Source organism: Diuraphis noxia, unplaced genomic scaffold (assembly GCF_037042655.1).
Source record: "Diuraphis noxia isolate RWA-SAM2 unplaced genomic scaffold, SU_Dnox_SAM2 contig0004, whole genome shotgun sequence".
NCBI classification, from domain to species: domain Eukaryota; kingdom Metazoa; phylum Arthropoda; class Insecta; order Hemiptera; family Aphididae; genus Diuraphis; species Diuraphis noxia.
This window is the reverse complement of record NW_028301714.1, coordinates 9,759,045-9,782,971: the sequence shown is the minus strand read 5'-3', so window position 1 is coordinate 9,782,971 and position 23,927 is coordinate 9,759,045. Positions and strand designations below refer to the sequence as shown.

General features: G+C 30.3%; 1 protein-coding gene across 4 annotated transcripts in view; it reads right to left on the bottom strand.

Moving 5' to 3' along the window:
- Positions 1 to 23,927, bottom strand: part of LOC107165800 (uncharacterized) — a 107,742-nt gene that overhangs the window by 1,806 nt on the left and 82,009 nt on the right. For all 4 annotated transcript variants that reach the window (XM_089226153.1, XM_089226155.1, XM_089226154.1 and 1 more), the window contains 16 exons: positions 12,706 to 12,874; positions 12,523 to 12,636; positions 9,064 to 9,312; positions 8,873 to 8,992; positions 8,654 to 8,793; positions 8,298 to 8,517; positions 8,131 to 8,208; positions 7,696 to 7,800; positions 7,500 to 7,629; positions 6,993 to 7,129; positions 6,853 to 6,938; positions 6,416 to 6,752; positions 6,107 to 6,304; positions 5,809 to 6,022; positions 4,683 to 5,260; positions 3,621 to 3,773 (listed from right to left, as the gene is read on the bottom strand). In XM_089226153.1, coding sequence (XP_089082279.1) covers positions 3,621 to 3,773; positions 4,683 to 5,260; positions 5,809 to 6,022; positions 6,107 to 6,304; positions 6,416 to 6,752; positions 6,853 to 6,938; positions 6,993 to 7,129; positions 7,500 to 7,629; positions 7,696 to 7,800; positions 8,131 to 8,208; positions 8,298 to 8,517; positions 8,654 to 8,793; positions 8,873 to 8,992; positions 9,064 to 9,312; positions 12,523 to 12,636; positions 12,706 to 12,874 — 3,028 coding nt within the window. The remainder of the gene's footprint in view (positions 1 to 3,620; positions 3,774 to 4,682; positions 5,261 to 5,808; positions 6,023 to 6,106; positions 6,305 to 6,415; positions 6,753 to 6,852; positions 6,939 to 6,992; positions 7,130 to 7,499; positions 7,630 to 7,695; positions 7,801 to 8,130; positions 8,209 to 8,297; positions 8,518 to 8,653; positions 8,794 to 8,872; positions 8,993 to 9,063; positions 9,313 to 12,522; positions 12,637 to 12,705; positions 12,875 to 23,927) is intronic.

Sequence of the window (23,927 nt, the reverse complement as noted above, 5' to 3'; positions counted from 1 at the left end):
ATCCCGATCACACCCTCGCCAGTGCCCACCCGTCCGTCCGTTGCTAACTTTGCCGATTGCGAGTAAAAGGTAGGTTATCCCTGGTCATCTTATATATTATGCCTCTGCACCTAATACGCCTGCTCGGTGCTATCAGAGAGCTTGCCGCGATAAATGTCTTGGCGAACGTCCACAAACGCTTTTGGATATTTCGAGACCATGTATTTTATGTCCTACCACGGTCTATTATATATAACAATTACATCGCGTAGATGCTGTACACCTCGTTTATGGCAAGTGTACCTGCTACTAAAATTTAATTTATATTTTACACCTAATGCGTGTTATTGCGATCGATCATCTCGTGCACTTGTATATATATATAGTAGCTACGGGTTACGGGTATCAGGCTACTAGTACACAGGTAATGTAATATGATAAATAAAATTTGGATTTGTTCGGTATAAGCTGTAAGCAGTCTGTATACAAGACTGTCCGTACTTAAGTCTTAAAGTCTTAACAAGGATATCTAATTAATTAGTAATTGCTCGTCTAGTTTCAACGGTTAAGCATAAAATCATACGGTATATTATTATGATTTAAAAATAGTATATTGTTACGCTGTATCGGTAACTACGCCGAGTCGAGTGCCGAAATTAAAGACAATACAATATATGTGTCAACTCGACTAGAATTAGATCTCAACAAAAACACTACGTCAACTCCGTGTAAAAAAACGCTAAGTAAAAAAAAAAAATATATAAATGCAATAAAATGTGTGATATAAGGTGGAATCTAAGTAAATAGTTTAATGAATAAAATGTATGTATAAATAATTAATTCAAATTTAATAAAAATTGGTTATTTATATTAATTTATAATATGAATTATTTTAACTCAAATTGATCCATTTTTGGTTTACTTAGCCGGAAACAATTTATTTATTGTAATGGTGCTTTCATTATTTATTACATAAACTATTAGTACTTGGCTATACATTTTTTAGACTGAATCTTCCGGCCAAGTAAACCAAAATTGGATCAATTTGAGTTAAAATAATTCATATTATAAATTAATATAAATAAACAATTTTTATTAAATTTGAATTAATTATTTATACATACATTTTATTCATTAAACTATTTACTTAGATTCCACCTTATATCACACATTTTATTGCATTTATATATTTTTTTTTTTTACTTAGCGTTTTTTTACACGGAGTTGACGTAGTGTTTTTGTTGAGATATCATTAGTTTTTATTAGGGTCAAGATATTTTTTATTTTTTTTTCCATTATTATGATGTAATGTCTTATTTATAATTTTTTTAAGATGTTTAAACATATCGTTCTGTACAAAAGTACATTTTGTTTCCTATACTTCAGCACCCATTTTAATACTCTATCTGCACACCTACCTTGAACCAGAGGCATTTTTAATTTACCAATTGATCTATTGGCACATTTTTCAATATTTAATAAAATGGAAATAACTGTTTGGATTTTGGATTCTTTCTTTTTAGTGGTACTTCATGTACCGTGTTAATACTGCACTGTTTAATAGTAGTACTATTATAACTTTCAACTACGATTTTAGATTGAGTAGACTCCTGATATTTTTTTTCCTCATATCTCGCGCCTTTTGGAGTTAAGTTACCATTTTTAATGTAGACACAATTCGACACAAATATGAAGACAGTCACAATAAAGTATTATAAATTATAATAAAGACTGTTATAATAATAATTATTATTATAACGACTATATATTATTTAACAATAAAATGCTCAATGGAAAATGATAGATAGTCGATACGGTTAGGTTTGGTGATACCACGTGCATTGAATAACAATATTATGGACACGAGACAATAACGCCGACAACAAGCTCGTACGCAGGACGCGAGACGAAAGAACGAAATTTCAAATTACGAAAACAGAATGCACCGATACCGATAACTGATAAGCGATTGTGGACCATGTTCGCGTGTTAGTATGTTGTATGTGTCTAGCGGTGGGGGGAAGCAATAGTAGTGGGAGACACACGCCGCCGTCGCAAGAATCCTCTCACTCGTCCCGTCAACATGACGCGTTTAATACGGCAGCCGGCGGCGAAAGTAATATAAAATGATCACTTAAATATCCACAGTTTTTTGATCATAACTAAAATACTATTCAACCGATTCTATTTAAAATTATAAAAGCACGTAGCCTATGATTTTCTCGATCGATTGATATCTCATTCTAACTATTTGGTTCATTTATTAGACCTACAGCCTTTAATAAAGAATACCAAAATATTAACACGTGTTAAATGGGAATGTTTAGGTTTCTGTATATATACACGGTCGAGTGCTTCGCCTTCCTTTTTTTTTTACTTAGCTCGCGACACTACCGTGTCGCTGGATTAAATTAATTCGCGAGATCTACCTACATAGAGTATGGCGGCTGAATAAATAACAAAATTGCGACGAATAGGGAGACTTTATATTAAAAGTTTCACGACGTGCAGGTTTAATAATTGCCTAGAAAATTTAAAAACTCACGTGTACGTCACGAGCATAAAGTTTTGAACAGAATATTATGTAATGATGTTATTACGCTACAATAGGTGTGTATGGTGTATACCCAGAGTGATACACCCACTCACACATTGCATGTAATATGTTTAGGTACTACACCCGCATATCACTATTATATACACAAGTACCTATCACTATATTAACAAATCGAATACCTACCTTTAATTGAAATATTAATTTTCTACTCTTAAACAAAATACAAATTATCGAAAACGAAAACTATATATTTAGTTTTAGATTCTAATATTTTGTAACCAAATAGTTATATTTTTTTGTTTTAAAATTTTTTTTCTGTGAATAACATTTCGACTAGAAGTTTTGTTTTCCAATCAATACAAGCGTGTGCAGTGTACGCGCCCATTTTTAGTAGAAGATTTTACCTAATTAGAGTGTTTTAGAGGTGATTATTCGATACTATCGTAGTATCGTCTATCGATAAATTCGGAGCAAAATAACTATCGGTATCAAAAAATTACGGGAAAACATCATTTTGATAAAATCGAGTTTTGTTATCTTAATTATAAACGATTCTAAAATGCTGAAATGTACACAGAATACGTAATTTAATACTATACATTTTCTGGTATTGAAACATTAAAAATTCTTTTTGAAATGTTGTGGTTTTTATACGCAATATTATATAATATTTTATTCCTTCATTTGGTAGGTATTGTGGTTTTATTATGCTACCTAAACACATCAAGTATATCACATTAAAATCAATTATTATTTTATGTATATTAAACCCAAACCACGATAAAAATTGTTTTATAGAATGTAATGATTACTAATAAAGTAATGAACTATCATTGTTTTTAATTACAATACATCAATAATTAGAGTGACCTAATAAAAAATAAAAAACCTATACCTTTTCAAACCTACAGTGAAGCGGGTCACCCGGTTTTTTTTCAGTATTATGGGTGAATTAATGAAAAAAAAATGAAATACTTTTCCGAAACATTAACTGAGAAAAACATTTCTGACGGAAACAAACACGACGAGATTTAACATATATAACCTGAATAATATAATATGCATAATTAAATGATGCGTTTACCTGAAACTTGGCTTCGTCCAGGTGCGTGCCGCCGCCTTGAGCTTGGGCCGTGTTACACTGTTCACCGAACTCGTTCAATCTGCCCGTTAGTTCGTTGATAACAGCAACCGCGTCCCTATTGGTCGAATAGCAACCGTTCCGCATCAGCGTTTCCTGTATCGCACAAAAATGTGTGATATTATATCATGTGGATGGTGAATGAGACATGAATATAATATATATCAAAACCATCAGAAACCCAAAAAACGCATGGACCAAAAGGACCAAGCGTGCGGAATCGTAATATTAAAAACTTTTCAAAATCCCAATAAAATTACGAAGTAGTTTGCCCTGTGGTCAACAGCAGTAGCCAAATATCAATTTGTATCCCCAAACCTCTAATGGCTTAATATTAAGGCATATCACATAGCCGTTCTAAGATAAATTTGGATTCCGCATTGTCTTAGTTCAGATCCTAATGACAACTTTTGAACAAGTTTTTGACATTAATTTATTAAAATCTATAATTATACCTTATTTTTTAATTGCTACTCTTTTTCAGATAAATAAATGAAAATGTTGTTCGAAGGATTTAAAGTAGCTGTATATTCCGTATGCATAAAATATTATATCTTTCAAATACTTTTTCAATATCAAAGTTTAAGAAATGTTTGATTTTAATACCTAATGCTTGAATAACTTATACAATATCTCTCGTAAGTCGATCTTTCTGGAATTAAATTTAAAAGTTTTTCGTAAAGCCACGCGTGCTCATATATTAAAATAATTGATAACTTAAGGATGGCGATTGTGCGCATACTGCAGTTGGTAACTTTCCTTAAAATCACGATGTTGATGTAAGACAATAAAACCGTATAATTATAGCGTCCTCAGCCTAAAAATGCGACATATGCGAATCACGCGCACAAAAAATAGAACGCAATAATGTGCGAAAATCAAATTTTTAAATTAACATTTCAACAATAATAACTAACAAATACCTCTATATATAACATTAATAATTGAACTATATTCAAAACAATAGATAGTGTACACAATTATTATACGCATGTAGACACATACCTGCGACGGCATCGGCGGCAGCGGTGGTTTCGTCGAAAGCGTCGAGTCCACCCTGGGCGGGACCTTGGGTTTGACGCGGGGTAGCGTCATGTTCTGCGCCCGGGTGGGCAGGCACGGCGGCTGTGAGTCCGGGCTCCGCTGTCTGGGCCTCGAACAGCACGAGAAACCGGGCAGCGTCTTCTCGTTGGTGGCCGCGCATGGACCGTCCGGCGTGGTGGCCGCGCTGGCAGACGTCCCGGCGACAGCGGGCTTTGCCTGGACGACGCTTCGGCGGCAGCGGTCGACCGTCTCGTCACCGGAGCCGACTGGTCGTCGGTGTTGGTGTTCGGCGACGCCGTCCGCGGCCGTCGACGTCGATACCAACGGCGGTACCACCGCTTTGGGAGGGGGTGGCGGTATTATGAACGACGATATCTCTTCGGATGTCAGCACCGCGTTGGACCGCTTCTCTTCCGGCCGCCCGTCACCGGAAGCCTGTTGCAAGGGCGGCGGTGGTATGGTCATTGTGGCCAGGAACGACTCTAGGTCCAGGCTCATGAGATTCGTGTGGTTTTTGAACCCGTTATCCAGTACAGAGTCTAAATTATATGAAAAACGCCACTTTGTAAAAATCAATGTCGAGAGAGCATGACCGCGTATCACTCGTGAGTGATCCATTTAAACGTAAAGCACTCATTATTTCAAAAACTATAAAGTTTTTAAAAATATTTTTCACCCAGTTTTATCGTTCGTCCTTTCCCAACGTGCAGTAACGCATTGTGATCTTTGCGGCAAAATCACAACAAGTATGCATCTTATTCGAGTGCTATTAATGGAAAAATACGAAAGGCGTAGAATAAAAATGCGTATTATTTTATACCTACTGCGGCATAAGAACATACCGTAAGTAATATACAGAAACAGATTTGTGCACGATTTCTGTAATACGTGTTGGTTATATATTGCAGCAGTTGAAATCGTATTTCGTCTTTAAAGTCCGAAACGGTAAAGAAAAATTTGAAAAAATGTATAGAAAATAAATGTTTTTTTTTTCAAATGTCACAGTCCACATTTTTTAATCTTTTGAAGTTGACCATCACCACTTTGTACTTATTATAAATATATAATATTATATAGGTAAACTTACCTAAAAATCGATCCGCGTTCTGCTGGTGGTCGTAGTCGGCGAACAACGTCGGCGGCAGACTGCACTGGCTACCGGTGTTGGAACCGTTTGTCTGGTTGATTTTGGCCTCTTCAATGGGCGGTGGTATCAACGTCAAGTCTATTAAGTCCGGCTCCAAGTACAGACTGCTTCTGGGCAACGACCGGTTGTCTTCTTGCAGATTTTTCCACAGTTCCTGCGGTCGACAAACACGACGATATCACATGTTGCCAATATACGCGTTTGAGTTTCTCACACATCGACCCGGGCCGTCACTCACCTGCAAGGCTTCGTGTCCCGAATTCGGTGCCAGCCCTTCCGGACTGTGCAGCCCGAAACTTATGTCCGAGTCCCTGTTGGAATTCCGTTCCCGGTGGGAAGGGCTGGTCGACGGCGTGTTGATGGACTCCGTGTCGCTCTCGAGATCTCCCAAGTTCAACGCTTGCACTGCTGCAGTTATGCTGTCCTCGGAGCCCTTCTATAATATAGATGTAAACATACACACACACACACCACACAAACATACGCTCAAAAAACGGAGACAATGGTTATATTATGAGACTTCGATCGACCGAAATATATTACGCACTTGAGCTAGTAACAGTAGCGAATCGCTGTGTTTGAGCTGTCCCAGGTTGGTAGGGGGCGGTGGTAACGACACCGAACCGTCGGACGATATGTGAGAACCGTCCGAGTCGCTAGACTCCCGCTGATGTCTGTTCAGATATTGTTCAGAGTTTTCCACCAACTCTTGCATCTCGGCCACTCTCCTCAGCACCTCTTCGTTATGGGTGTCTACACTGCTGCTATTGTCGCTTTCCAATATTTCCATGGAAACCACGCTTTGGACGTCGATTCCTGATTTATCTTTTATACCCCCATTCGATTTGTATCCTAAATGGCCATTTTGATGTTTTTTTAAAGACCTACGAAAATTATATTATATTAAATGATAACGTAGTATTGGTAGGTACGTGTTTAGTGCTTATCAAATTTATTTCAAAAACTATATGAATAAACACTTACATTGTGTTCATATTGTTATCTACATTTCCATTTTGCATGCCAGTCCATATTGTTCTATTTAAAGATCCGTAATCATTGGGTTTGAGCTAAAAGAAATTACTGTTAAAACGTCTAATCGTTTATAATATATATATACTGACCATTTCATGTTTGAATGGAGTGTACATCGGACAAAAAGAAAAATTAGTCAATTTTTCTTGTTCTTGAGCGTGCATAGTCGACGGGCCGTAACTCCAAAGTGACGGTTTAACAATATGATGAGAATAATATTGTGGTGCTAAAACAATAATTTATATTAAGTTAATTTTGCTGACAACAAATTAGTAGTTTGATATTTAGGATAGTAAACGGAATTATATTATATTATATATATAAAAATATTTAAGTTATTTTTTATATTATTTGATTTTAAATGCTATTAGATATATTTGACGTTTTCCACAAAATAAATTAGTATACTAATTAAAAAGAATTCCGTGTTGTCAGTTTGTCACTAGTACACTTCTATTGACACTTCCACATTGACAAATTATGTACAAAATAGATATTAGTTATATCTCATTTTTCTATGACTTTTTCATATTTTTTTGATTAATTATTTTTATAATCGATATAAATATGAATTTTTAAAACAGTTATTTGCTTACCACTATCCGTATGTAATAAATCACCTTCCCGGTCGATCGGCAAATTCATGGCCATCAAAAGTTTAAAATAGCCTTTTAAAACAAGTATAAATTCGTCGGTATCGCGGTCCTCCATACAAAAGTTGACTTCCTGAAGAAATATTCATTCAACGTTAATACCAAAACGATAAAGTTTTTCAATAGCTATTGTGTTTACCTTTTGTACTGTGTTTTGTAAATACAACGTCACCGTACTTGAAATTTGATCGTCTTTTTGTACTTTAACCATCGTTACTTGTTCAATATCTGCCAAAGGCACTGGCTGCAAATAAAATCAATAATATTCAGTAAATAAAGGCGATAATTTCGTGAAAGTTTATAAACTAATCCTTATTTCCACTTAACATCGATTGAACAATACGTTAAAATAAATTAAATTTTGTTCATATTGAGCAAACTGTTCCGGAACTTCGTTGAAAATAATTACAATAAAACTTTAGTCTATATTACATATTATATTAACGCGTATCACGGTTTATATTTTATACCAACACAAACAAGGTGCCAAGCGAAGCAAAAATACTTCTTGTTTTCTATGTCCGACATATTTTTTTGTACGCAGACGATAGGAATTAAATTATGAAACACTTACCATACTGTTGCGCAGTCCCACGATCTGACTAATTCCCATTTTAGGACTGACTAGAATCACTGTTTCCAAATTGCAGTCCTGTCGCGTTACACACAATAAGATAATCATTAATTATTTGTTAAAATTACCTATATTGAATTCACTTGATCTATTGTAAATTCACTTACGCGGACATTGGTCGAAAAACATTTTGCGCCGTAACTGGGCAATTCGGAAATGATGGTCAAGTAGTAAAGTTTCGCCTGTAACGCCGTAAGTGTTTTGTAATTGGTACCCGTCATTGTTTGGTTGAGTTTCAACAAATGTGTTAGTAACTTCCGCAATTCCTTCCGTTTCATCGACTCCATGAGCGATATAGGCACAAACTTTTCTAATCCAAACTCTCGCCTAAATAATAAATGGCAGAAGATTAATAATTAATAATTTCGTACGGATTATTGATAGAATCACACTTTTTTTTCACATTTAATTATTGATGAATCAACCATACATAATATTTATTAACATTGTAGAATGTACTTACTCGATAGCTTTGACTGTGACTTTACAATAGGGTATATTATTGGCCATAGCATGTTGGTGGATATGTAATGCGGCTAACCGCAAAGCTATGTCGTACTTGAGTTCCGGGGCATAGCGCTCTTGAACCACGTCATTACAACACTTCAGAAGGAAAAAAAAGATTGAAGTCATGATGAGAGCGATTTCGAGTATTATATCAATCGGGCTGGGTAAAACTTACTTGCAAGTACAAGTATTCAAATGCGTTCAGATCTTTTTGAGCCAAATCGCAAGCGTCTCTGGGTACGAATGCCACTCGGAATAAACATCTGAGATTGTGGGATCCTGGCCTCGACGCAACCTTTTGGCACGAAATTATCGATGTATTCAAATGGAATTATGTAAATGATATAATATAACTGAGACACTTACCCTTGCCAAAGTGTGCTCGGGGTCCAGTAACGTGAGTTTATGCCTACGGAGGCTTTTGACTTGTTCGAGAACTAACGCAAAGTGTTCTCCGGCCTTAATGCACAGTTTGTTTTGCAACGAAGCCACGACATCCTTTACTTTAGTCGTGGAGTCGTATTTGAATGATTTGGTTTGTCCATTTTCCAGGAACACTTTGAGCACATTAGGTAACAAGGCTATGTTCGGGTCACCTCCACTGAACGCAGACACCTTCATAATAATAATACAATACTATATTATATTACATTAATAACTATGTATAATAGGTACATAAACGGTTTTGTTCGTTTTCGATAATATCACCGTAATACACGTATTGTAAAACGTAATAATATATAAATATCCACGCCTAATATAAGTCATCTTCATCCGTGAATAATGCGATTATATTATCATATTATTGTCGATCGATTTATTCAAAAAGCGACTTCACCGGATTTAGCATTATAACTTGTGTGTTGTGTGTATATAAACTTAACGTTAATTTATACTATTGTGGCGATATAAGGTTTAGTAAGGAACTAAAAACTATTATAAAACAAACAAAAATTGCTCATAATATTTATAAGAACTCAAACAACATAAAAAGTTATCAGTCATTTTCTAATTTGCGTGTCAAATGTAAGTACTTGAAGCATCGTGATTACACATAACACATACAAATCTCACAAAATGCGGTTAAATCAAATCCAAAATTGTTTTGGAAATTTGTAAATAAAAATAATAAAAATAGTAACAAATTACCAGACACTACGCCATACCTAGATAAAGAAGTTAATATAATGGTAACGATATTGTTAATTTATTTAAAGAATAATTCTCTAATACATACATCACAAACAGAGTTGAGACTTATCTAGATAAGTTATCTAGATAATTATTTAGTTATCTTTTATCTTATCTAGATAAATATTTGAATTATATCGAAATAATTATCTAAGATAAAAAAATCATTCATCTAGATAAATTCATCTCCATACAAAAAAATATAATACACATTTTGATTGTCAATTTATTTGTATTTTAACTAGCCAATATTTTAAATTTGAATTTACGAGTCATCTCAGTAAAAAAAAAAAAATATGTTCATAATAATGTTATTTATTATACAGGTATTATTTTTTATTATTGATATTTTCATTAGGGGCCCGGACACTGTGGTCAAATATACCTACATTACATTATTACGAATCGTGTAAAATGTGTAGTTTTTTCTTGATTTTGATACTTTATTTAAAAAATGTTTTTTTTTCAGTTATACCTTAGTTATTTATTAATAATAATGTCTACTGCTAACATTAATTTACTCATATAGCCGATGTTTATATAATATTGAAGTACTAAGTAGTATCAAAGGTGTACTCTTAAAATGTTTTGGATTTCAATGTGTTAAAAAAATTAAATTTATCTTTCTTGTTATCTAGATAATAATGTATTTATCTTTCATCTTTATCTAGATAAATTTAAATTGTGTTATCTTTTATCTTTATCTAGATAAATGTTTGTCCTGTTATCTTTATCTTTATCTAGATAAAAAAGTACTTATCTAATCCCAACACCGATCACAAATTATATAACTTGCCCAAAAATTAATTTAAAAGAAAATAATATCGGAAATATTAATAAAATTGAATACAGATAGATATTTTCAATGAACTTTGGAATATTAGTTATAAAACAGCAATTGGTCCTGATGAAATCTCGCCATTATCTTTAAAAGAGTGTGCATTCATACTTACTCCAGCTATAACCTCTTTATTTAATAAGTCATTGTTATCAGGTATCTTTCCAGAACAATGGAAATCCTCATATTATACAACCCCGATTTTTAAAAAAGGCAACAGATGCTTAATAAACAATTATCGTCCTATATCTAAATTGTCAATAATACCAAAATTATTTTCAAGATTAGTAAATAATATTACGAGTATTACACCTTTATGCGATAAATTATTATCAAATGACCAACATGAATTTAGGCAAAATAGATCAACAATAACAAATTTGTGCATATTTAAACACGCAATCTTGGATTCATTTAAAACTCAATCACAAGCTGATGTCATATATAGAAAAAGTCTTTGATAGGATTAATCATAAATTAATAATTAATAAACTGAAAATGTATGGAATCACTGAATCACTTCATTCTTGGTTTTATTCTTTCATTTCTGGACGCACCCAAATTTTAAAATATAAAAATTATGTCTCTGAACAAATCCTTATTACTTCCGGTGTCCCCCGAGGAGACTATTTATCCCAAATATTATTTTGCCTTTCTATAAATTATTAGCTTATGATGAAAAAATATTCAAAAATATTAGCTGCTTAAAAGACGCTATTGAACTACAATTAGATTTAAATAATATGTATAAATGGTGCCAGCAAAATGCTATGCACTTAAATTTAAAAAAAATGTTTCTATGTAGCATTTTCTTTGAAAAAGCACTCTATCCAGACATTCAGTTAAATTATTCGTTGTGTAATATAAATTTATTAAAAGTTTCTTCAGTACACGATCTTGGAGTAAAATTTGACTCCAAACTATCTTTTAAGGACCATAATATGGTGAAATTATACTTTATATTAGAAATAAAGGATCGAAAAAGCTAGGTTTTTTAACGAATATGTCGAAACTTTAGAGATGAATCTGCATTCAAAAATACTAGTCACTAATCCGTTCACATTTTGATTGTACCCTCCTAATCTGGGATTCATATTATTTAGTAACACAAATCCAATATTTAAACAAAATTCAAAATAATTTTATCAGATTTTTATGTTATCAATGTTTTGTTTATATAGCACCCCATTCTGATTATAATGTTACAATCCGGTTTTTTAATATGCAATCACTAGAACAACGATTTATTTAAATTAAATTAAAATTTTTATTCAAATTATTAAATAATATGATTGATTGTCCGGAATTATTGCAAAATATAAATTTTAAAATAAATTCAATAAACCACCGATCTGTAAATTTATTCAATATAAAACATTCAGCTACAAACTATATTATGCGAAATTCTCCATCCAATATTTTAATATCCACAGGCAACTCTATAAAAAATATTGATTTTTTTTTGTAATTCTTTAAATACTTTTATGGCGAATGTTTTAAGAAATACATAACAAATTATAAGGTACTAGAAACAATATTAACATCTCGTTTTAATTTCATTGTATTTTTAGTTTATAAATTTAAATATTTCAATGTATGATATTAATACCTATTTTCTCTTTAAATTTTAAGTTATTATTATTATTATTGTTATATATAACTTATTTACTGATAATGTACGTAGTACAATACATTATATACATATTATATGGAAAAAAACTGTAATTGGAATTTATTTCCGTAATAAAGAAATATTATTATGTATTATTATTATTATTATTATTATTATAACTCACCGGACATAATGGAGAACCATTTACGAGAACTCCTTCCGCAAAACGCACTCTAGAAGGATTAGATTTGAGTTTGGCCTTTTTTGCTGAACTTAACAAAGCTGACTTCCTGGCCGACTGCAATCAAAATATATAAAGCGATTACCATTTACTGTTGCGCACGGTAAAAATGGCGGAAAAACTCACATTGTCAAGCGGAGGCTGACACACTAATAAGGTGATTGTCTCGTTACAAGACCTCACCAATTGTATTACATAATCCCTAAGACCATTTTGAACATCTTCATCATTTATCTTAAGAATTTGATCACCGGGTAAAAGTTTAGTATCACTAGGTCCTCCCTCAGTAACGAACCTATAAACAAAAAAGAAAATATTGTAAATATATAGTTCACTATTAATTTATATTGCAATTAAATTAAAAACAATAATAAAATTATAAGTACGTATAGGTGTTCTACATGAAATCAAAAATATAAGAGAAATTATAAAAGATAAAAATGAATAGTATATTGCTTTTTCAATTAAAATGTAAACAATGTATTTTTAATTTTAGTAGTTACGATGGACTGTTTGTGTTTTTAGTTAGGTACCTTCAGCTGTCAAGTAACAAAAATGTTATATATAGTTAACTAATATAAAATATAAAACAAAAATATTGATTTCATTATACAAAACTCGTCGAAAATATTTAAAAAAATTAAAAACTGTTATCCGTATCGAGTAAAATTAATTTTGTTTTTAACACCAGTACCTAAATTATTTCCAATATTGTTTTGTATTAATAACTGTTTCTTCAATTTAATTATAAGTATGAATTTTGCCAATATTTTCTCTAACAAACATAAATATTACAACCGGCATATTGTCATTTTCAGTGAATGATTGTATAGTACAATCCACTTGAACGTGGTAGAGGTGTCAAATAGTCGTGTTGAGTTCGAATACTTGTATTTAAATATATTGGTAATTAAAGATACAGGTACTTATATTTAAACTTTATTTTAATTAGAATTCAATTATTTATTCCAGTTCAAATGATAATTCAAAAGACTAACTTATCGTTATCATATTTGATTTAATAATATGAAAAATCGCCGTGTTATTGTTTAAAAGTAAGTATAGAACACCTATATTATATATCAGGGATGGCCAACGAGAAGACTCGCGATATATAATATATATCTACTAAGATTTCACGCATTAAAATTCCGTATAGCTATCGTAAAAAAAGCAAAATAATTAAACGAAATTCGAGCTGTATATTTAAATTTCAAGTTGTCTCATAAATAATGTATAAGCATGCTTGTCCGAATTGATAAACATTTTTCAATTGAATACGTTTTTAAAATTAAAATCCTCCGATCCGACTTGCAGCAATGTACTATCTGTATTATATAGAAACAATCGCGCATAACAATATTTTACAAAATCGACGTAAAAAAATTAAGCAAAACCTCTTCAACAATGTATCATATATATACCTACTCATAAAATCTAGGCATTTAAAATAAATATTTAACCTAATAATATGTATTATAGGTGTGTGCACGGAGTGTGCAGTGTGTGTAGCTGCACACCCTACAAAATTGTTTTTTTATGCAACAGTCAATAATAATACTAAATTTACACCTAATATTCTTTATTTTCATAATCAATAAAACAGCATCTAAAAAATTTAAATGGATTATAAACTAATTGTTATTGTAATATAGAGACAATGTTATTTATCTTACTGAATTGTAGTAGTTCAAGTGACCCTTACTAAAATAATTCAGCACGCCCTGTAAAAAATTTCTACGCACGCCTATTATAATACAATATTATAATTAAGTAAAGTACGTTATCAATAACACGCGACCCTCGGTAGGTGAGGACGAATATATTATACACATTTGGATGTTAGGCATAATATTATATTATGACGTTTTATAATGGTCTTCATTTGCGAGCCTATACCAAATTAATGAATATTTTAGATAGGTATATTCACAAAGCGCCACAATCGCCTGGCGGGCAACATCTTCTAGCAAGCAAGAGGACAACATTCGAAATAACAATCACGATAAAAACATGACGTGTATACAGTAAGTTGTTCTGTAAATTTTAATGATTGAATATATGACGTAGATATAATATGGAATACACAATACATGGTATACATGTAAACATATGTATACATATTATATTTTAGAATTTCGGCACAACAATAATAATATACGGTCGGCGTATATATTTTGTACGTGTTTAAATGGAAAACGTCACGGCAAGCATATTACCGTTCTTCGGTTGAGAGCGTTTTCGCTTGTGTCGTGTTCGCGTTTAGTAAATTAATTGTTGTTCCTACAATCGTGGATTTTAGACGATTCTGTCGAAAACGACTTCAACTACGGTTGTTCTGAATTGGATATTTATTAAAGCGTGCTTACTTATATGTAATACGGTATTGTGGAATGGCAACAGAGTGCGGCTTGTTTGTGTGGAAAGTGGCGAACGAACAATCACTCCTCTGTATAAAATATATGTTTAGGAAAACTTTTTAATTTTATGAATGCTAATATTATATTTGGTCATAATTTTGGATAACTTTTCGATAGAAGTTTATTAAGGTGGTAATTAATTTAGGTATTCATCGGTCATTATACTTGTTTAGACCTACATTCCCATATCTGAAGGATAAAGTTATAAAAAAACTTTTCAAAAAAAAAAAATATTGATATCATTTTGCAAAATTTATTTAAAATATTTTTAAAAACTAAAAATTATTTTCTGTAACAAGTAAATTTAATTTTGTTTTAAACGCCAATGAATTATTTCCAATATTGGTTTTTGTTAATAATTGTTAATTCAGTTTTTAATTATAATCGTTGATTTGCGAATATTTTCTCTAAAATAAATATTATAACCAGCATGTTGTCATTTTCACCGAATGATGTGTACCTATAATATTTCCTACTGGAACGTGCTATGGATGCCCAACTCTGTTGTTGAGTTAGACTCTTTGTTTTTGGTATTTCTTTGACAAGTGTACTTAAAATACTTCCAAAATACTAACTTTTTCTTTGTATTTTATTCTAGAATACCTATACTAAATACCTTTTCTTTTTACCATCGTAGGTAGTTCAACGAATAATATTTTTGTTTTATTTATTACAATTTTAAAATATGGTCTTAAAATAATGTTTTTTGTAATGTTTCGAAGAATGTTTAAGATTTAATTAAACACGACGCTGATGATAGAATACTTAGAATTCATAGCTTCCACGCTGAAGTTTAACTTGACAATATATATATATTAGGCATGTGAAATCTTCAATTTTGAGTCAATTAAAAAATGTAAGTATTTATTAATAAAAAAAGTACTTGAGAAGGATTTTTAATACTTTCAAAATGTATTTTTATTTTAGGATACTTAATTTCTAAATAAAAACGAAAATATTTGCCATAAAGTAGTGTAGTATAATTATGTGATTTAATAGTGAAAAAACAAGTTGAAAATATTTAAATATAACCAAATACCTATATGAACCTATAACCTATATACTCATACGTATTATATAACTATTAGTTATTATTATTATACAACAAATTCTATATTTTTATTTTTATTTTTTCCTTTCTATACAATGCAAAAACTACAAAATAAATTATATTATTGTAAAATTATAATATATACAGCGTACCTATTAGGTAATTGCTAGTATAAAAATCATTTTTCACATAAAAAGTATATAATTTTCATTAAAACATGATAAATTGGCTCAAGTATACAAAATCGTTTTTTATACAAATTTCGTTTATAATTTATAATATTACTCTACAGTGGGTAATTTAGATTCAAATTAATTGAATAGGTATAGTCAGTTTTAACCGTCTCTAATCGATTTTTTTTTCGAAATTTTAATGAACTTTTATAATTGAACTGTATAGTCAATTAAAGTCTCTGATATTTATAATTTAGTATACATCGTGGTTATCTTTATCTATGTACCTATAGATATTATAATATGCTTTTCAACAATAACATTTCTGAGCGTTGGAAGAATATAAACCAAGCGGCAAACGTATTAAATTTATAAATCGGATGTCAGTGTATTATTATTTTTTATTCGAGAAAAAATAACCCCTGACATCGTGGTTAATGGTAGTTCGTTTGTTTAAAAAAAAATATTATATTTTATGTATTTGTGGGTGCAATTATTTTTTTATTAATTTACAAGATAATATAATAAAGAATTAAATCATAAGCAATAGCATTGATTATTAATATTAGTTATTATAATTTATAATCAATGGTAGTAGATTAATGACAAATGTACAAAGTTTATGCAATATATTAATTACCTAATCCGGTTTTGTTAGAGGAAGGATAAGATGTTAGATAATAGTTTATTATTATACTTGCTACTGTGTAGGATTGATTAACGTGCAACGAACAAAAGTATAAAAAACAAAAACAAAAATTAACCCTCTCAAAATGACAATCGTAGATTGCAATCGCAATGACAAAAACATAATATTTACGGCTATAAACTTGGCGAGATGCCTAATTACGATAAACCATGAGTCCATATTTAGATATAAACCTGAATACACATAGTGGAATAAAATAGTAAACAGCTCAAAAAAAAAACTTATATAATAGGTACTTAATACGATCATAATATAATAATTGACATTAATTACGAGGGCGGCAAGAATTGTACTACTCTATAGACATACCGATACAATATATTATATGAAATATATGTTTATTTGACTATATTATTATTATTATTAATTATGCGTGTAAATAGCGAATAAAGTACTAAGTAACTAACGATACGATTAATCTTTTTTTACTTTTGTAATATTTTTATTGTTACCTTTTCGTCAGCAAAATGCCAAAATGTAATAGTCGTCTTATTATTATTATTATTTTTTTTTGTATTAAGGAAAAAGCCTCGGTAACGTGACCATTGGTTTGTTTTTATATGATTATGATAATTTAAATTAAATTGTACAATTCAATATCTTTCAATAATACTGTGTTAATATTTTATTTGATCATCGAATTTTGTAATACTTTCACCGTGTTTTATTCTTTATGGAGTAACAGCCGTGTTATTATTATTAATATTACGTTATTATAATATTATTATCGAAAGCTGCAAGTCTGGGGAGAATTACCTACACGTTATTGTATTAAACCCGTCATTCAGAGTTATCAATTTTCGTTTTAAGGGACTATTTGCTAGTGTATTTATTAAAAGGGGCAATATTTAGGCAATTTTATTGCCACCAACAATGACATCGTGTTAGTCGTCAATGATGATAATTGATTAGTGCGAGTATAATATTCAATATTGTATTTACAGGTAGAGATGTCAACAGCACCCACCTACTAAAAATGAAAATCGTTTTTCAAAATATATTTTACAAGTAAAACTCTTACGCATTGTAGATTGGTCTTTTTTTTATAAGAAAGATGATAATCTTCTACATGGCGCATATTAGACTTCGATTTTTTTAATTTCGTTGATTAAAACTAGCTTGATAAAAAAAGCGGGTAAGTGGATGTCGCTATGCTGTACATTAGGTGGTGGGGTGGACCTCTGACTAGGGTAGGTTAGATTTGAATGCAATGATAGGTATCATTGTATACGAAAAACGATTCTGAACGGAGATGATTTGTCAGTCTAGGATATATTATAGATAATTAAAAATTTTCAAATCTTTGATTTAAAAAGAAAATTTTGTATAAATTTCTAGCTTAAAATAATTTGAGAATTTTCGTAATTTTTACGTATTATTAGTCAATATTTGAACTTCAAATGCTAATAAAGAAAAAATCGCGCCTATGTATTTTTGTAATTTTTTAATCACTATATGAATAACTTGTGAGGAACTTAGTATTAAATTTTCAAGTATTTTGATAGGGCCAAAAAAATTTTATCAACACTTCAAAAAAAATTTCAAAAAATTGAAAATTTCAGTTGTCTATAAATACCTCAAAAAAAGTCAAAATATTTTGAAAATTAAATCATGTAAAGAAAATGCCAATCTAAATAACTGGTAAAATCAAGTATCTACGACTTATACTTTTTGAATAATAACAAATGTTTAAAGTCGTTTGAGGATATATCGTTATCGTTACGTTATTTCGAAAAAATTTAAAATTCAAACGCATTTAAAATTTTTCCTATAACGACGCTTCGAGTTTTCTCTATAGCTATTTGAAGGAAAACTTATGGAAAACTTAGTGTTATATTTTTAATCCTTAGTTATAAACATAAAAATTTTATGATTTTTAAACTTCAAAATTACTTGCAAATTTTCGCGTTTTCGACATATTTCGTAAAAATTTGAACTATAAACGCTTATAAAAAAAAATTGTGACTTACGATTTTTAATTTTTTTTTAGCTACAATAAGAACAACTTATAAGGAACCTTGTATTAAATTTTCAAGTTTTTTTGGTCGTCCAACATTTTTTTACCGACACATCAAAAAAAAATTCTCAAAAAAATCGAAAATGTCAGTGGTCTATAAATAACTCAAAAAAAGTCAAAACTTTTTGAAAATTAAACTGTATATAAATAACACTAACATAAACATTTGGTGAAAATTTCAAGTATTTACAGTGATTAGTTTTTGAATTACAACCATATAATAAAATCAATTTGGTCGAAAACTGGTTTTGCGTAAAAATTCCAGTTTTTCTGTCATTTTTTTTTTTTGTTTTTCTCGATTTTTTTGAAAACTGTTGGAAAATGTTTACTTTTGACCTTTATAATGCACCAAGGATCTTCAATTTTACATCGGAAACCACCCCCAAAGTTTGAAATCGAAGCATTATTTCGACTAGTTATGCTGTACACAGACACAAAAAAAATAAAAAATACACATCATTGTAAAATCAATACATTCATCACTTCGTTCAGAATCTAAAATAACAAAAGCTTGTGAAAATTGGCCTAATTTGAAATCATATTCTATGGTGTATAGGAATAGAATTTTGAAAATGCATGAAAATAATAATTCAATGAAAATAGTATTTTTCTTTTCGAACTATTGAAATTGGATCATTCTACAACGCGCGAGAGTGTTTCCTGTATTTACGATATGGTTTATCATTAATAACGATTTTCTTTTTGACAGAAATTAATCACTAGACCACATCATACATACACACACAGATATAATACATGTATACATTACGCAGAAAGTGTAGTTACAGGTATACGTGTGTGTGTATATAAATACTATATAGCGACGTGCCTACTCGTCGAAAAATGGAAAATCAGATTTATCAAAATATTTACGATTACATAGAAGAAAAAAAAGAAAAAAACGTATTTGATAAATTATTGATTGTTCTCTGGTAGCGCTTAATTAATTAGCAAGAAATAAAATCATGTGCATAATTTGTAATAAAATATTATTACATTATTTACACAAGAAAATCAATTTTTATCTCGTCAAAACTAGTACTAATTTGACAAATATTTCATTTAATTTCTTGTCTATTAGAATTTAAATTAAAACGAACGTTGAATCGTATTTTAATGCGTACGACGTAGACACCTAACAAATAGTTTTAAACATTATTTCGACTTTCGGCGACATATCGAATTTATTGACCAATTTTGTTGGTCCCGGCAGGTACCTTATATACCTAATCTACAATAGATTACTTTTCGATACCTTCGTTTATAATGATGACATATGCGGATATACCTACCGGTTAGAGTGACCCAGCGTCACCATTATATCCAATTTAATATATTGTATGCTTGAATGCATAATGTAAATGTAGGTTAAAATATGCATTTGAATATTGTGCTATTATAATATATTACGTCTAGCAACTGGCGTGATCGTAAGTTTTAATATAATAATATGTTATGTCTTATGTGTTATCATCCAGAGTATACACTTTATCATAATATAATATAAGCAATAAATGTGTAGGTGTTCACACTGTTCACAGCAGATTTAAAAACAGACATTATTTTTGCAACGTATTATATCTAAATATTGATATGAGACTTATATTAGAGATACAGTTTCCTATACTTACAGATTTTCAATAATATTCTAAACAATCAATAATTTAGTTTCTCGCGAAGAATAATATTATGGTTACAGTTCTTGCACCGTCACCATAAAAACGTCAAAACTAACAACGATGTACCTATATATACAGCGCGCGTTTAATACTTCCCGAACTGGGTCAATCACAAATTGACATTCAGTTATTTACGGCCCGGCAGTGTAAGCTATTATTTTGTCTGCAAAATGTACACATTTACACTCATACGTACACACTGACGTGTATAAAAATAATACAGATCCTCTTGTACAAATCGAATTGGACACGGGTATTTCAGAGGAAAAAATCCGAATGGTGTACAAGAGGCAGAAGAATTTTTTTGACAACTGAGTGTATATTGTAGACAGTGTGCGTTTTCCAATTTTTTTTTTCATTATTATTATTATTATTCGGTAGAGACCACCATATATAATAGTAATAATAATAATGGGGAATCTCTATTTTATCTCGCATGTTTTGTAGACGACTACCTGCGACTGCTCGATCTCCTTAGCAGAGAGGACGACCCTATTGTAAAGATACACTCATCGTACACACTGCACATACGACTTATTATTATCATTATTATTACTATTATTAGTAAATCTGACCGTCTTTATTCTATAACTACAACACATTGAGACGACGATACATGACATCTGGCTGATCGGTTGATTAGCCACACAATATACAAACATAAATATACCGTGGGTAAAAACACTACCAAATATATAGTATATAATATACTGTAGTAGTAATAATAGATGTACCATATTATTCTATAATTTAGAAAAATAAATAATATTGTATTGTATAATACAATATTACTTTGATCATAAATCATTACAAAAATAAATAAAAATGTTTTTTAATGCTTTATTGGACAAATTAAATAGTAATCTATATATGCGTATATAATATGCATTTATACATATATACTAAAATCCCAAAAGTCAAGAAAACATACGTATGCAAAATATTATTATTGTATAACATAAAAATAACGAAATAGTTTATTAAAATTTAGTTCCTAGAACTATGCAGGTGGGTACGTTTTTTACGTGGAAAAAATACGAATTCTGGACTCGTATCGAATTCGTATGTCAGTCGTTCTTGATTCTGTTGCAATTCATTGTTATTATAGGTAAGGTAGGTACTTACCTAAGTAAGTTAAAGGTAAGTAGATTTCAACCGTGGACATGAATGAACAGCGTTTTGAGAAAATAATATCATTATATTATATCTAGTAGTATATTGTACAACAGTATAATAATAGTAGGTAGTAGCACTTCATTATGTTTTAATATTTTACACAACATAATTTATACCCATGGAATAAGTCTTTACGCTGCATATCGCACGATTCTCTAATTATCCGCGAACTGAATGTTTAAACCAAATACATGCTTCTTAAATTATTATTATATTATATCACATCAAACCACACTAAATCAAAGTACCTATAAATAGCTTATGTATACTAATGTACACAAATATTTGGACGTCATTCAATGTATTATTCAATTATTGATTGTCGGGGTAATTAAATCTGTATCCAGGTATCTGCTGTTACCATGACCTATACGAGTCTACAAGCCTTTAACTATAATAAATAGCTGACGAGCGGCCCTTACTATACATAGTAATGTATTTTAATATGATAATCAATATACGTATCGAAATTTGGACCGATTTGATATTATAAATTACTATAATTTCCGTGGGTATTAACCACAAAATCGCATAAAACATTATATTACCATCGGAGGGCTAAAATGTCATTAAAATGTTATGTAAAATCTCAATGAATTCTCATGATATTAACATATACTATATACATATTATAATATATAGATAAATATATCTATATATATATATATATATATATATATATATACAATAATTATATAACGTCATATTAAAGATTACACCTAATAGATTTAACTAATAATGTCGACATTAATTTCGAATACGAATAGTGCATCTATATGCATTTAATAAAATATGTAAGAGTAATATTGGGTACCCGAAAAAGAATACCAATAATCATTAGCTCAATAGGTATAAAAAAGTATAATTTTTTAACAAAGCTGAATAATATGACGTGGACCTATAGCAGGTCGTATTTGATCAAGTTACCCACATTATAATATTATATATATCAGGGGTGGCCAACTTGCGGCTCTCGTCATAGTTGTTACGGCTCGTGTTTTATAAAAAAAACCCAATGTTTACTTATTAACGATAGAATACGATAAAGTTATAAAAACTAAAAAATATATACATAAACATTTTGGCTCTTGATATCATTGTATTTATCCATGTGACTCGTGGACGTATCCATGTTGGCCACCACTGTTATACTTTACAAACATGGCGATTAGTTAGTCAGCGTTCAACTATGCAGAATTCAACAAAATATATCCTTTCCTTTCGGGGAAAAATATCCAAGTGGCAAGTTGACACTTATTTAAAACAATAGAATAATCTATTCACCGTTTAAAAAACATCAGAAATATAATTTTAGGAACGTAAAACCACCACATAACCATCATGCAACATTGAGATTTAGACCTGTGTAGCTTAAAGTCATAAAAATGATTTGAAAAATAAAAAATGAAAATCATTTTCATATTACATTAACCTATTCGGTGGAAACATGCGACTAGAAACAGAATATTGAACAGAAATAAAGTAATACAAATATACAATGGTAGTGAATACATACTGCATACGTCCTATCCCACGCGTGTACGACGGTTGGAATCACTTACGCATCTTATTCATAAGGTTGGAGTTTTAAAATAATATAATACTTTTACAGATACATATTTTTTTTAATGTCTAGACACATTTGCCAATTATTGTAGAATTATTTTGACATAAAGGTAAGGTGCTTTAAGCACTAAGTATCTTTCTTGTATATAGATGTGTATTTCTTATTGTAGGCCATAAATATAATTACTCTATACCTATACAAATTTCAAAATATATTCCATCTTATAATAATAATAAAAGTATTCAAAGTTTTGATGAGCGGCGACTAGTGGACCTGTATTTTATGTGGTTGGTTCTCCTGTTTCAATCCCTTCCGCACATCTAAACTTCAAAAACTTACAAGTTTATAACTTATATAAACTATTCATTCGAATTTTTATACAGATAAATTCCCAGAAAATTATTATGCTTCGGAATAAGAAATTAAAAATGTATAACGTGAAAAACTTAATAGTTATAATAACGGTGGAAAGAGATCAAAATTATTTTTAAATAAAATATGATAGTACAATGACTTCAAATTGTATAAATAAAATAATTTCGAAAACTATGGGTTA